General features: G+C 46.0%; 1 protein-coding gene across 1 annotated transcript; it reads right to left on the bottom strand.

The window, feature by feature from the left end:
• Window positions 1–3,976: 3,976 nt before the first annotated feature.
• LOC143187438 (uncharacterized) lies at window positions 3,977–10,059 on the bottom strand. The gene is made up of 6 exons (XM_076391656.1): window positions 8,714–10,059; window positions 4,811–8,632; window positions 4,634–4,729; window positions 4,421–4,570; window positions 4,163–4,372; window positions 3,977–4,094 (listed from the first exon to the last, which is right to left on the bottom strand). Exons 1-6 carry the CDS (start codon window positions 10,057–10,059, stop codon window positions 3,977–3,979), a joined length of 5,742 nt encoding a protein of 1,913 aa, XP_076247771.1.
• Between the last annotated feature and the right edge of the window lie 6,543 nt (window positions 10,060–16,602).

Genomic DNA, 16,602 nt, shown 5'->3' with positions numbered 1-16,602 from the left:
ATGGCTGTGGCTATGGCTGCTATGGCTATGGCTTTGGCTGCTATAGCTATGGCTATGGCTGCTTTGTCTATGGCTGCTATAGCTATGGCTATGGCTGATATGGCTATGGTACCTATACATATGGCTATGGCTGCTATGGCCATGGCAATGGCTGATATGGCCATGGCTATGGCTGCTATGGCTATGGTAATGGCTATGGCTGCTATGGCTATGGCTATGGCTACTATGGCCGGGGATACGGCTGCTATGGCTATGACTGTCACCATGGCTAAGGCTGCTATGGCTATGGCTATGGCTGCTATGGCTATGGCTATGGCTGCTATGGCTATGACTACGGCTGCTAAGGATATGGCTATGGCTATGGCTGCTGTAGCTATGGCTATGGCTGCTATTGCTATGGCTGCTATAGCTATGGCTATGGCTGCTAATGCTATGGCTATGGCTGCTATGGCTATGGCTATGGCTGCTATGGCTATGGCTATGGCTATGGCTGCTATGGCTGCTATGCCTGTGGCTATTGCTGCTATGGCTACTGCTATGGCTATGGCTATGGCTGCTAGGGCTGCTATGGCTATGACTATTGCTGCTATGGCTATGGCTATGGCTGCTAGGGCTGCTATGGCTATGACTATTGCTGCTATGCCTATGGCTAAGGCAATGACTGTAGCAGCTATGGCTATGGCTACAGCTGCTATAGCTACGGCTCTGGCTGCTATCGCTATGGCTGCTATGGCTGTGGCTATGGCTATGGCTGCTATGACTATGGCTATGGTTGCTATGGTTATGGCTATGGCTTTTGTATGGCTATAGTTGCTATGGCTATAGCTATGGCTGCTATGGCTATGGCTATGGCTATGCCTGCTATGGCTATGGCTAAGGCTAAGGCTTCTATGGCTATGGCTATGGCTATGTCTGTGGCTGCTATGGATATAGCTATGGCTGCTATGGCTATGGCTATGGCTACTGTTGCTATGGCTATGGCTATGGCTGCTATGGCTATGGCTATAGCTAAGACTGCTATGGCTATGGATATGGCTGGTATGGCTATGGCTATGGCTGCTAGGGCTGCTATGGCTATGGCTACAGCTGCTATAGCTGCGGCTCTGGCTGCTATCGCTATGGGTGCTATGGCTGTGGCTATGGCTATGGCTGCTATGGCTGTGGCTATGGTTGCTATGGTTATGGCTATGGCTGCTATGGCTATGGCTATGGCTATGGCTGCTATGGCTATGGCTATGGATATGGCTGCTATGGCTATGGATACGGCTGCTATGGCTATGGCTATGGCTACTGTTGCTATGGCTATGGCTATGGCTGCTATGGCTATGGCTATGGCTACGGCTGCTATGGCTATGGCTATAGCTAAGACTGCTATGGCTATGGATATGGCTGCTATGGCTGTGGCTATGGCTGCTATGGCTATGGCTATGGCTGCTATAGCTATGGCTATGGCTGCTTTGTCTATGGCTGCTATAGCTATGGCTATGGCTGATATGGCTATGGTACCTATACATATGGCTATGGCTGCTATGGCCATGGCAATGGCTGATATGGCCATGGCTATGGCTGCTATGGCTATGGTAATGGCTGCTATGGCTATGGCTATGGCTATGGCTGCTATGGCTATGGCTATGGCTACTATGGCTAGGGATACGGCTGCTATGGCTATGACTGTGACCATGGCTACGGCTGCTATGGCTATGGCTATGGCTGCTATGGCTATGGCTACGGCTGCTATGGCTATAACTGTTGCTATGGCTATGGCTGCTATGGCTATAGCTATGGCTATAGTTGCTATGGCTATTGCTTTGGCTCCTATGGCGAAGCCTTTTACGGCTATGGCTTCTATGGCTATCGCCATGGCTATGACTGCAATGGTCATGGCTATGGCTGCTATGGCTATGGCTATGGCTGCTATGGCTATGGCTATGGCTATGGCTGCTATGGCTATGGCTATGGCTACTATGGCTAGGGATACGGCTGCTATGGCTATGACTGTGACCATTGCTATGGCTGCTATGGCTATGGCTACGGCTGCTACGGCTATAACTGTTGCTATGGCTATGGCTGCTATGGCTATAGCTATGGCTATAGCTGCTATGGCTATTGCTTTGGCTCCTATGGCTAAGCCTTTTACGGCTATGGCTTCTATGGCTATCGCCATGGCTATGACTGCAATGGTCATGGCTATGGCTGCTATGGCTATGGCTATAGCTAAGACTGCTATGGCTATGGATATGGCTGGTATGGCTATGGCTATGGCTGCTAGGGCTGCTATGGCTATGGCTACAGCTGCTATAGCTACGGCTCTGGCTGCTATCGCTATGGGTGCTATGGCTGTGGCTATGGCTATGGCTGCTATGGCTGTGGCTATGGTTGCTATGGTTATGGCTATGGCTATTGTATGGCTATAGTTGCTATGGCTATGGCTATGGCTGCTATGGCTATGGCTATGGCTATGCCTGCTATGGCTGTGGCTAAGGCTAAGGCTTCTATGGCTATGGCTATGGCTATGTCTGTGGCTGCTATGGATATAGCTATGGCTGCTATGGGTATGGCTATGGCTACTGTTGCTATGGCTACGGCTATGGCTGCTATGGCTATGGCTATAGCTAAGACTGCTATGGCTATGGATATGGCTGGTATGGCTATGGCTATGGCTGCTAAGGCTATGGCTGTGGCTACGTCTGCTGTGGCTCTGGCTCTGGCTGCTATGGCTATGGCTATGGCTGCTATGGCTATGGCTATGGCTGCTATGGCTGTGGCTATGGCTATTATGGCTATGGCTATGGCTGCTATGGCTATGGCTATGGCTATGGCTGCTATGGCTATGGCTATGGATATGGCTGCTATGGCTATGGATACGGCTGCTATGGCTATAACTGTTGCTATGGCTATAGTTGCTATGGCTATGGCTATGGCTGCTATGGCTATGGCTACGGCTGCTATGGCCGCCATGGCTATGGCTATGGCTGTTATGGCTATGGCTCCTATGGCTATGGCTTCTATGACCATCGCTATGGCTATGGCTGCTATGGCTATGGCTATGGCTGCTATGGCTATGGCTATGGCTGCTATGGCTATGGCTATGGCTACGGCTGCTATGGCTATGGCTATAGCTAAGACTGCTATGGCTATGGATATGGCTGCTATGGCTGTGGCTATGGCTGCTATGGCTATGGCTATGGCTGCTATAGCTATGGCTATTGCTGCTTTGTCTATGGCTGCTATAGCTATGGCTATGGCTGATATGGCCATGGTACCTATACATATGGCTATGGCAGCTATGGCCATGGCAATGGCTGATATGGCCATGGCTATGGCTGCTATGGCTATGGTAATGGCTGCTATGGATATGGCTATGACTCCTTTAGATATGCCTATAGCTGCTATAGCTACGGCAATGGCTGCTATGCCTTTGGGTGTGGCTGCTATGGCTATGGCTATGGCTGCTGTGGCTATGGGACCTATATATATGGCTATGGCTGCTATGGCTATGGCGATGGCTGCTATGGCTATGGCTATGGATGCTTTGCTATGGCTAAAGCTGCTATGGCTATGGATACGGCTGCTATTGCTATGACTGCGGCTATGTCTATAGCTGCTATGGCTATTGCTATGGCTGCTATGGCTATGCCTTTTAAGGCTATGGCTTCTATGCCTATCGCGATGGCTATGACTGCTATGGCTATGGCTATGGCTGCTATGGTGTTTTGACACGGACGTTTCGGTTGCACTAATAAACATTCCACGGGACTCTACTTCGATTTCCCGAAATAAAGATTATAATTATGAATTTTATGACTAACAAATATATATTTTAAGATTCAAATGACATTAACAATTCAACACTTATATTTAAAGTTAACAAAGTTTCCAGTTTGCGTTTAAAATAAAAGGAATAATTTCGTGAATTGAGACGAAGGGTTCGTCGAGCGCTATGCGAATTCACGGAAGTCTTTTTCTTGGTTGATGTTCAAAACGATATCTCCTGGTCTTCGCGTTCCGTCTTTCCAAGAAAGCTCCGTTGAGTCTGATGGGGATGGTTATCACAACCACCATTGGTTGAAAATAGGTGCGGGAAATCTCTATTTCTGTATTGGCTTAAGCTGCCTTTCCTTTTTTCTATTGGTCAGTTGTGTTCCATCCGGTTCCGTTTTACCGGCACGGTTTAAGCGCGAGAATCGGCAAATGGTCAATACTTCCGCCCGTTCCGGACAAAACTTTCTCAAAAGAGTTTACAACAAGTTGTGAAACAGCAGGCCTATTCTCCCCGAAGTAATAAACGCGCTGGTCGAGCTGCTGGACAATACCGAAATTCGGCGGAACGACGATGACAATACCGAACTCCGGAAATTCCTTAAAATGAAGACTTAAGAATACGACAACGCAGAATTTTGAAAGGGAAACCCGGAAAAACCTATGACGCATCTCACCATGTGCACGCATTGCAACTCGTCTCTGGACATACTCCCCCCGTTGAGAGGGTCCGATCAACACTGAATACACAACTAACTTAATCAATTTGTTTACGGTAATAAATATAAAAATGAGGAAGATAAGTATGTAGCTTAAAGTGAATATAAAAAACAAACAAGTTGAACATTAATACTTATACGATAATAGGAATAACAACTGAAGTATGGTATGATTAAATGTAAATATATAGATTAATCGTGAATATATATATGCATCAAAATTATTTGCGCATGTATATATGTATCGAAAACTTATAAGATAAATGAGTAATTAAAAAATAATTCAGTTCGCTATATAAACAAAAGGTTTTCGTTGTTAATCCTGATTGAGCAGGGGAACCAAGCGCTTTACGTTCCGATCTAGTGTATTCGTGGCTGTTTTTACAGTGACGGCTCGAATGATACCGTCCGATCCTGGTTGCACCTTGATGACTCGACCAAGAGGCCACTGCATCGATGGCGTATTATCTTCCCTGAGAAGAACGATGGTGCCCTCCTTGATTGGATGTGTGCCGCTGGTCCATTTACTGCGGCTATTTAACTCGTTCAAGTACTCCTTATGCCATCTGATCCAGAAGTGCTGTTTTAACTTCTGAATGTGTTGCCAATTGGAGAGACGATTGGACGGGGTGTCGCTAAAATCTCTCTCTCGTAAGCTCGTTAGTGTATCACCAATAAGGAAATGGCCTGGAGTGAGTGCAAGAAGATCGTTTGGGTCTGAAGGAATAGGAGTAAGTGGACGGGAATTTAGAATAGATTCTATTTCTATGATTAGAGTATTAAAATCCTCAAATGTAAATAATTCAATACCTGCGACGCGTTTTAAGTGGTATTTGAACGACTTTACAGCCGCTTCCCAAAGACCTCCGAAATGCGGTGATAAAGGAGGAATAAAATGCCATTGAATATTCCGCTCTGCTAAAAATGATTTAACTTTGTCGTGATGATCATCAGATCGCAAAAGCTTACGCAATTCCATCAAATCATTGTTTGCTCCCACAAAATTTGTACCATTATCGGAGTACAGGTTTGCACAAAATCCGCGTCTCGCAATGAATCGTCGAAGGGCCGCAATAAACGCTTCGCTGGTAAGGTCACTTACTAATTCTAAATGTATTGCCTTAACTGCAAAACAAACAAAAACCGCTACATAAACCTTTACGCGGGTTCGATTTTTATATCGGCGCTCCTTTATAAAAAATGGTCCGCAATAATCTACTCCTACGTTGGTGAATGGGCGAGCTTCAATGATTCTGGCTTCAGGCAGGTTTCCCATGATGTAGTCCACAGGTGGAGGGTTGGCTCGACAGCAGCGAACACAGTCCTTTATGGCTTTCCATACCTGACTTCGGCCGTCAATGGGCCAGTATCGTCTCCTAACTGCGTACAGGGTGGCTTGTACACCTGCGTGAAGGTGGCCCCGGTGCTCATTTTCAATTATGAGTGCGGTTGCCCTACATTTCGGCACAATAATAGGATGTTTTTGGGCGAATGGTAAAAACGAATGTTCTAATCGACCTCCGACGCGTAGAATACCATTCTTGTCGATGAAAGGGTTTAGGCGTTGTAGTTTGCCTTTTATGACGGAATTACTGTCTTTGGTGAGACACCGTAATTCGTCTGCAAAATGCAGTCGTTGCATCAGTTTGATGAGTACATCGTGGGCCTCTTTCAACTCTGCTGCACTAAGACTTCCTTTGTTTATATTATTACGTTTCCATCGAAAACAGAATGCCACGACTCGTTGCATTTTGCCCCAAGAAGAATAATTATCCAAAAGGGATGTGACCACAGAAGTTGTAGTGAGACAAATCGCAGCTTTTCGTTCTGGAATGTTGTTCAGCGAAGATAACGTATTTATTGGCCAGAAAGACTCATCTTGTTTAAGCCAATCGGGTCCATGGTGCCAGGTGGATGGCCTTAAGAATTCCTTCGGAGATTGTCCTCTTGAAATATGGTCGGCAGGATTGTCCTTTGTGGGAACGTAACGCCAATTGGAATCCTGGGTTTTGCATTGGATTTCTGATATCCTATTAGCTACGAATGTTTTCAAAATATGTGGAGATGTATTTATCCAATGCAAGACGATCATGGAGTCCGTCCAGAGTATAGTGCGGTTGACTTTGATATTAAGTGCATCTTTTACTATGGTTATTAGATTTGATAGTAATAACGCTCCACATAATTCAAGTCGTGGAATTGTCTGCGTTTTCAAAGGTGCGACTTTAGATTTCGCTAAAAGAAGCTCCACAGACGCATGACAGCTTGCATTGATGTAACGCAAATATACACAGGCTCCATAAGCTTTGTTACTGGCATCGCAGAATCCATGAATCTCGATGTGGTTTGATGATGTATCTAATGCTCTTCTTTGGAAAACTGTATTATTTAATAGTGGTAACTGAGTGTAAAATTGCATCCACTCAGTGTGAATATCCATCGGCAATGATTCGTCCCAATCAACCTTTAAAGTCCAAAGCTTCTGTAGTAAAATCTTCGCAACGATGATGACAGGTCCAAGCAGACCCAATGGGTCATAAATCTTTGCGATTTCCGAGCTAATGGAACGTTTGGTCACCGTTAAAGGAGACATGGAAGTTTTAATTTTGTACGTTATAGAATCATCAACTGAATTCCAGATTACACCCAATGTTTTCAGAACAGAGGATTCTCCAAGGTGTAGATTTTTGTTGATATCTTGTTCCGGTAACCCTTGCAGCAATTGTTTATCATTCGATGCCCATTGTCGAATATTTAATCCCGCTGATTTCAATAAATTTGAGAGTCCGTTACGCAGTTGTATTGTTTCTTGGATAGTTGAAGCACCAGTGAGAACGTCGTCGACATAAAAATCTCGTAATAAAATTTGAGAAGCGTGAGGATAATTATGACCTTCATCTAACGCCAATTGTTTGAGGCAACGGATTGCTAAGAAAGGTGCTGCGGATAGGCCGAAAGTGACCGTGTTCAATTCATAAGTTTTCAGCTGGCCTGAATCATCTCTCCAGAGAATGCGTTGAAATCTTCTGTCTTCCGGACGAACGAGGAATTGTCTATACATTTTTTCAATATCGCCGGTGATTACAAATTTATGGCATCGAAATCTTAATAGTACATAAATGAGGTCATCTTGAATTTTTGGACCAATGTATAAGGCATCGTTAAGCGAGATACCGGAAGTAGTTGTTGCAGACGCATCAAAGACTACTCGAAGTTTTGTGGTTTGACTGGTGACTTTGATCACCCCGTGGTGGGGCAGGTAATAACCGTCATTTAAGATATCGCTAGCTTCTGACATATGACCGAAATCTAAATACTCTTGCATTACTCTACGGTATTCTTGATTCAATAATGCGTCGCGAGACAATTTACGTTCCAAAGACATAAAACGTTTTAGCGCTTGAGTTTTCGATTCACCGAGACGTGAAGATTGTTCGTTAAAAGGTAGAGCAACAACGTATCTGCCTTCGTCATTGCGCGTAACATGAGTTCGAAAGTGGTTTTCGCATAACTCATCCGAATAAGTACGAGGTGAGTCTTTAGAAACTTCTTCAATTTCCCAGAAACGAGTCAGATCTAATGGAAGTGTATTTGTAGCATTACAAAACGCATTTTTAGATGTAATCGATGTGGGCACACTCCCCCCAATAACCCATCCAAGTCTCGTTTTTTGCAAATATAAATCTGGATCCTTTGGAAGGGACAAATTGATTTGTCCTACGCATAATAACGACAATGCAACACCAGCGCCTAACAGTAAATCGACTGGTGCTGGCTTATGAAAATCGGGATCAGCTAGTCTTAAATTTTTTGGAATTCTAATCATTTCGCGATTAATTGGTTGATCCGGTATAAATGAAGTTATACTCGGGATAGTGAGAAAGGTAAGAGATCTTTGATAATCACTATTCTTTGACTGAATTGTCGCTGTTATTGTATGTTTAGAGACAGTAGATATCGAGTTGAGAACTCCGACAGAGATCGAACATCTTTGACTTGGAATTTCAAGTTTTTTCGCGAGGGATTCCGTTATGAAATTTGTTGTTGCACAAGTGTCAATTAATGCTCGGCAACAAATTGATTGATTATTATTATTTAAGATGTTAACTTGAGCTGTTACAAGAAGTTCGTTAGTGATTGAATTAATGATAAAGCTATTTTGGAATTGTTTATTCGGAATCTCAGAATGCTTTAGTCAACTAGAAGTTGATGGTTGACCCTCAAAGGGTTCAGACTTTGGTATTAAATTAGTCGTTGCAGTCTTATCTCTAAAATTACCCTTTGACTGTTCTGGATTGTGCAATAACGTATGATGACGTTTGGAACATATGCGACAAGAACCTCCTCTACAAGATTCCGGGAGATGTCCTTTTCTCAAACAATTAGTGCATAAAGCTGATTTTTTAACAGTCGTTATGCGATCTTTTACAGATTGATTGTGAAACGTTTCGCAACTCCAAATGCTATGTTGTTCATTACAAATTGGACATGTCGATGGCTTTACAAAGGTGCTAGCTGATTCGTTATAAACATGTTTCGGATTTTGTTCCGAAGATTGAATTTTTCCCGTGACAAAGACTTGATTGCGTTGAGGACGATTTTTAAAATTTCGATTTTCTATTTGCCTTTCCGTAGTAAAGTTTGATTTTAAAGAAGGCGATTGGCCACAATCCGCTCGTTTCTCGAGAAATTCCAGAAGAATTTTACATGAAGGCATTTTTTTGTCCTTTAAACTAAGTTCCCAATGCCACGCAGTATCAGAACCTATTTTGGATAATATTATGGAATTTAGCATGCTGTCCCAGGCATCAATGTTTTCGCCTAGATTTTGCAATGATCGCAAATGTTGTTGGATAGTATCAACGAGCTTTCCTATTGCTTCAGGTGTATCCTTCGCCAGTTTTGGATATTCACGGATCGCGTTACAGTGTCGCAAAAGAATTTTACGCGTGTTGTCATATTTCTCTTTTAACAGTTCGATTGCGGTGGCATAATTCGCTTCAGTTGTGCTTAAAGATTCGATGCTGGCGGCGGCTTGACCGGTCAAAGTGGAGCGCAAATATTGCAATTTTTGCACAGCGGATAAATCCTCGTTATTATGAATAACCGAAGTAAAAATGTCAAAGAATGATGACCATTTTTCAATGCTTCCATCGAAAGTCGGCAAACGCATCTGTGGTAATTTGATAGCTATCGGCGTTAATCCTGAAGGTGTATTCGAATCAGATCTATTTCTTCGGATTGAAACGCTCGCAGGGGTTCTATCGATCATTACTTTCGCTCGTGTAATTACTTCATAATAATGATTTTGAATTTCGTATCGGCGCTGTATTTCAGAATCGTCTAACTCTTCTATATCGAATTGGATTTCGTCAAATCTTTTCCAAATATCTTGTAAACCGTTCAAATGCGTTTCAATCAGTGGAATGTTTCGCGTTTCTAATCTCTCGCACGAATCTAAGAATTTAGCGAAGGTGTTAATTTGACCGATTACATGACCGCGTTTGCGTCGCAAAGTATGAATGTTAATTCCCTGAACGATTGATTGGGAAGCAGAATCGTCAGATGATTTGTTCGTCATCGTGGAATAGGAGACAAAGGAAATTGGCGATACAGGCGAGCCTACCTTTTGTCGAGACAAGGATGTCCTTAGAATCGGCCACGAAGTTAAAGTTCTGGCTGCGGTTCTGGGCGAAGAATGCTGCGCTCTGGATCAAGGCTGGTCCCTGTCGCAGCGATGCTTCCTGGATGTTCAGTGTCACGAGAGCCTCAGATATCCGCTTCGTTGAATGGGTCGATCCGATGTTCTACCTTCTTGGATTTTAAACTGATAGGCACCAGTATGTTGATTGATTTCGTTTGTATTGTCCAAATGTCACTGAATCCGGCTCGAAGGACCAAACTGTTTTGACACGGACGTTTCGGTTGCACTAATAAACATTCCGCGGGACTCTACTTCGATTTCCCGAAATAAAGATTATAATTATGAATTTTATGACTAACAAATATATATTTTAAGATTCAAATGACATTAACAATTCAACACTTATATTTAAAGTTAACAAAGTTTCCAGTTTGCGTTTAAAATAAAAGGAATAATTTCGTGAATTGAGACGAAGGGTTCGTCGAGCGCTATGCGAATTCACGGAAGTCTTTTTCTTGGTTGATGTTCAAAACGATATCTCCTGGTCTTCGCGTTCCGTCTTTCCAAGAAAGCTCCGTTGAGTCTGATGGGGATGGTTATCACAACCACCATTGGTTGAAAATAGGTGCGGGAAATCTCTATTTCTGTATTGGCTTAAGCTGCCTTTCCTTTTTTCTATTGGTCAGTTGTGTTCCATCCGGTTCCGTTTTACCGGCACGGTTTAAGCGCGAGAATCGGCAAATGGTCAATACTTCCGCCCGTTCCGGACAAAACTTTCTCAAAAGAGTTTACAACAAGTTGTAAAACAGCAGGCCTATTCTCCCCGAAGTAATAAACGCGCTGGTCGAGCTGCTGGACAATACCGAAATTCGGCGGAACGACGATGACAATACCGAACTCCGGAAATTCCTTAAAATGAAGACTTAAGAATACGACAACGCAGAATTTTGAAAGGGAAACCCGGAAAAACCTATGACGCATCTCACCATGTGCACGCATTGCAACTCGTCTCTGGACAATGGCTATGGCTATGGCTGCTATGGCTATAGCTATGGCTATAGCTGCTATGGCTATTGCTTTGGCTCCTATGGCTAAGCCTTTTACGGCTATGGCTTCTATGGCTATCGCCATGGCTATGACTGCAATGGTCATGGCTATGGCTGCTATGGCTATGGCTATGGCTGCTATGGCTATGGCTATGGCTATGGCTGCTATGGCTATGGCTATGGCTACTATGGCTAGGGATACGGCTGCTATGGCTATGACTGTGACCATGGCTATGGCTGCTATGGCTATGGCTATGGCTGCTATGGCTGTGGCTACGGCTGCTATGGCCGCCATGGCTATGGCTATGGCTGTTATGGCTATGGCTCCTATGGCTATGGCTTCTATGACCATCGCTATGGCTATGGCTGCTATGGCTATGGCTATGGCTGCTATGGCTATGACTATGGCTGCTATGGCTATGGCTATGGCTGCTATGGCTATGGCTATGGCTACGGCTGCTATGGCTATGGCTATGTCTATGGCTGATATGGCTATGGCTGTGGCTGCTATGGATATAGCTATGGCTGCTGTGGCTCTGGCTATGGCTACTGTTGCTATGGCTATCGCTATGGCTGCTATGCCTAAGGCTATGGCTGCTATGGCTATGGCTATAGATGCTATGGCTGTGTCTAAGGCTGCTATGGCTATGGCTATGGTTGCTATGGTTATGGCTATGGCTATTGTATGGCTATGGTTGCTATGGCTATATCTATGGCTTCTATGGCTATCGCCATGGCTATGCCTGCTATGGTCATGGCTATGGCTGCTATGGCTATGGCTATGGCTGCTATGGCTATGGCTATGGCTATGGCTGCTATGGCTATGGCTATGGCTACTATGGCCAGGGATACGGCTGCTATGGCTATGACTGTCACCATGGCTAAGGCTGCTATGGCTATGGCTATGGCTGCTATGGCTATGGCTATGGCTGCTATGGCTATGACTACGGCTGCTAAGGATATGGCTATGGCTATGGCTGCTATGGCTATGGATACGGCTGCTATGGCTATAACTGTTGCTATGGCTATGGCTGCTATGTCTATGGCTATGGCTGCTATGGCTATAGCTATGGCTATAGCTGCTATGGCTATTGCTTTGGCTCCTATGGCTAAGCCTTTTACGGCTATGGCTTCTATGGCTATCGCCATGGCTATGACTGCAATGGTCATGGCTATGGCTGCTATGGCTATGGCTATGGCTGCTATGGCTATGGCTATGGCTATGGCTGCTATGGCTATGGCTATGGCTACTATGGCTAGGGATACGGCTGCTATGGCTATGACTGTGACCATGGCTATGGCTGCTATGGCTATGGCTATGGCTGCTATGGCTATGGCTACGGCTGCTATGGCCGCCATGGCTATGGCTATGGCTGTTATGGCTATGGCTCCTATGGCTATGTCTTCTATGACCATCGCTATGGCTATGGCTGCTATGGCTATGGCTATGGCTGCTATGGCTATGGCTATGGCTGCTATGGCTATGGCTATGGCTGCTATGGCTATGGCTATGGCTACGGCTGCTATGGCTATGGCTATGGCTATGGCTGATATGGCTATGGCTGTGGCTGCTATGGATATAGCTATGGCTGCTATGGCTCTGGCTATGGCTACTGTTGCTATGGCTATCGCTATGGCTGCTATGGCTATGGCTATGGCTACGGCTGCTATGGCTATGGCTATGGCTATGCCTGATATGGCTATGGCTGTGGCTGCTATGGATATAGCTATGGCTGCTGTGGCTCTGGCTATGGCTACTGTTGCTATGGCTATCGCTATGGCTGCTATGGCTATTGCTATGGCCGCTATGGATATGGCTATGGCAGTTATGGCTATGGATATGGCTGGTATGGCTATGGCTATGGCTGCTAAGGCTATGGCTATGGCTACAGCTGCTGTGGCTCTAGCTCTGGCTGCTATGCCTATGGCTATGGCTGCTATGGCTATGGCTATAGATGCTATGGCTGTGGCTAAGGCTGCTATGGCTATGGCTATGGTTGCTATGGTTATGGCTATGGCTATTGTATGGCTATGGTTGCTATGGCTATGTCTATGGCTTCTATGGCTATCGCCATGGCTATGCCTGCTATGGTCATGGCTATGGCTGCTATTGCTATGGCTATGGCTGCTATGGCTATGGCTATGGCTATGGCTGCTATGGCTGTGGCTATGGCTACTATGGCCAGGGATACGGCTGCTATGGCTATGACTGTCACCATGGCTAAGGCTGCTATGGCTATGGCTATGGCTGCTATGGCTATGGCTATGGCTGCTATGGCTATGACTACGGCTGCTAAGGATATGGCTATGGCTATGGCTGCTATGGCTATGGATACGGCTGCTATGGCTATAACTGTTGCTATGGCTATGGCTGCTATGTCTATGGCTATGGCTGCTATGGCTATAGCTATGGCTATAGCTGCTATGGCTATTGCTTTGGCTCCTATGGCTAAGCCTTTTACGGCTATGGCTTCTATGGCTATCGCCATGGCTATGACTGCAATGGTCATGGCTATGGCTGCTATGGCTATGGCTATGGCTGCTATGGCTATGGCTATGGCTATGGCTGCTATGGCTATGGCTATGGCTACTATGGCTAGGGATACGGCTGCTATGGCTATGACTGTGACCATGGCTATGGCTGCTATGGCTATGGCTATGGCTGCTATGGCTATGGCTACGGCTGCTATGGCCGCCATGGCTATGGCTATGGCTGTTATGGCTATGGCTCCTATGGCTATGTCTTCTATGACCATCGCTATGGCTATGGCTGCTATGGCTATGGCTATGGCTGCTATGGCTATGGCTATGGCTGCTATGGCTATGGCTATGGCTGCTATGGCTATGGCTATGGCTACGGCTGCTATGGCTATGGCTATGGCTATGGCTGATATGGCTATGGCTGTGGCTGCTATGGATATATCTATGGCTGCTATGGCTCTGGCTATGGCTACTGTTGCTATGGCTATCGCTATGGCTGCTATGGCTATGGCTATGGCTGCTATGGATATGGCTATGGCAGTTATGGCTATGGATATGGCTGGTATGGCTATGGCTATGGCTGCTAAGGCTATGGCTATGGCTACAGCTGCTGTGGCTCTAGCTCTGGCTGCTATGCCTATGGCTATGGCTGCTATGGCTATGGCTATAGATGCTATGGCTGTGGCTAAGGCTGCTATGGCTATGGCTATGGTTGCTATGGTTATGGCTATGGCTATTGTATGGCTATGGTTGCTATGGCTATGTCTATGGCTTCTATGGCTATCGCCATGGCTATGCCTGCTATGGTCATGGCTATGGCTGCTATGGCTATGGCTATGGCTGCTATTGCTATGGCTATGGCTATGGCTGCTATGGCTATGGCTATGGCTACTATGGCCAGGGATACGGCTGCTATGGCTATGACTGTCACCATGGCTAAGGCTGCTATGGCTATGGCTATGGCTGCTATGGCTATGGCTATGGCTGCTATGGCTATGACTACGGCTGCTAAGGATATGGCTATCGCTATGGCTGCTATAGCTATGGCTATGGCTGCTATTGCTATGGCTGCTATAGCTATGGCTATGGCTGCTAACGCTATGGCTATGGCTGCTATGGCTATGGCTATGGCTACGGCTGCTATGGCTGCTATGCCTGTGGCTATTGCTGCTATGGCTACTGCTATGGCTATGGCTATGGCTGCTAGGGCTGCTATGGCTATGACTATTGCTGCTATGGCTATGGCTATGGCTGCTAGGGCTGCTATGGCTATGACTATTGCTGCTATGGCTATGGCTATGGCAACGACTGTAGCAGCTATGGCTATGACTGTAGCAGCTATGGCTATGGCTATGGCTGCTATGGCTATGGCTATGGCTATGCCTGCTATGGCTATGGCTAAGGCTAAGGCTTCTATGGCTATGGCTATGGCTATGTCTGTGGCTGCTATGGATATAGCTATGGCTGCTATGGCTATGGCTATGGCTACTGTTGCTATGGCTATGGCTATGGCTGCTATGTCTATGGCTATAGCTAAGACTGCTATGGCTATGGATATGGCTGGTATGGCTATGGCTATGGCTGCTAGGGCTGCTATGGCTATGGCTACAGCTGCTATAGCTACGGCTCTGGCTGCTATCGCTATGGCTGCTATGGCTGTGGCTATGGCTATGGCTGCTATGGCTGTGGCTATGGTTGCTATGGTTATGGCTATGGCTATTGTATGGCTATAGTTGCTATGGCTATGGCTATGGCTGCTATGGCTATGGCTATGGCTATGCCTGCTATGGCTATGGCTAAGGCTAAGGCTTCTAGGGCTATGGCTATGGCTATGTCTGTGGCTGCTATGGATATAGCTATGGCTGCTATGGCTATGGCTATGGCTACTGTTGCTATGGCTATGGCTATGGCTGGTATGGCTATGGCTATGGCTGCTAAGGCTATGGCTGTGGCTACGTCTGCTGTGGCTCTGGCTCTGGCTGCTATGGCTATGGCTATGGCTGCTATGGCTCTAGCTCTGGCTGCTATGCCTATGGCTATGGCTGCTATGGCTATGGCTATAGATGCTATGGCTGTGGCTAAGGCTGCTATGGCTATGGCTATGGTTGCTATGGTTATGGCTATGGCTATTGTATGGCTATGGTTGCTATGGCTATGTCTATGGCTTCTATGGCTATCGCCATGGCTATGCCTGCTATGGTCATGGCTATGGCTGCTATGGCTATGGCTATGGCTGCTATGGCTATGGCTATGGCTATGGCTGCTATGGCTGTGGCTATGGCTACTATGGCCAGGGATACGGCTGCTATGGCTATGACTGTCACCATGGCTAAGGCTGCTGTGGCTATGGCTATGGCTGCTATGGCTATGGCTATGGCTGCTATGGCTATGACTACGGCTGCTAAGGATATGGCTATGGCTATGGCTGCTATGGCTATGGATACGGCTGCTATGGCTATAACTGTTGCTATGGCTATGGCTACTATGTCTATGGCTATGGCTGCTATGGCTATAGCTATGGCTATAGCTGCTATGGCTATTGCTTTGGCTCCTATGGCTAAGCCTTTTACGGCTATGGCTTCTATGGCTATCGCCATGGCTATGACTGCAATGGTCATGGCTATGGCTGCTATGGCTATGGCTATGGCTGCTATGGCTATGGCTATGGCTATGGCTGCTATGGCTATGGCTATGGCTACTATGGCTAGGGATACGGCTGCTATGGCTATGACTGTGACCATGGCTATGGCTGCTATGGCTATGGCTATGGCTGCTATGGCTATGGCTACGGCTGCTATGGCCGCCATGGCTATGGCTATGGCTGTTATGGCTATGGCTCCTATGGCTATGTCTTCTATGACCATCGCTATGGCTATGGCTGCTATGGCTATGGCTATGGCTGCTATGGCTATGGCTATGGCTGCTATGGCTATGGCTATGGCTGCTATGGCTA

The sequence above is a fragment of the Calliopsis andreniformis genome, unplaced genomic scaffold (genome assembly GCF_051401765.1).
Source record: "Calliopsis andreniformis isolate RMS-2024a unplaced genomic scaffold, iyCalAndr_principal scaffold0024, whole genome shotgun sequence".
Lineage (NCBI taxonomy): Eukaryota > Metazoa > Arthropoda > Insecta > Hymenoptera > Andrenidae > Calliopsis > Calliopsis andreniformis.
Note: the sequence above shows the minus strand (reverse complement) of the source record. Positions and strands in the feature narration are given on the sequence as shown.

Excerpts from the sequence above, each read along its gene's own strand:
- LOC143187438 (XM_076391656.1), bottom strand. The coding sequence starts at position 10,059 with ATGACGAACAAATCATCTGACGATTCTGCTTCCCAATCAATCGTTCAG. Across the intron at positions 4,730-4,810 it reads GTAAAGCGCTTGGTTCCCCT|TTTTCGATACATATATACAT; the intron begins GCTCAATCAGGA and ends TTATCTTATAAG. Across the intron at positions 4,571-4,633 it reads AATCATACCATACTTCAGTT|CTACATACTTATCTTCCTCA; the intron begins GTTATTCCTATT and ends ATTCACTTTAAG.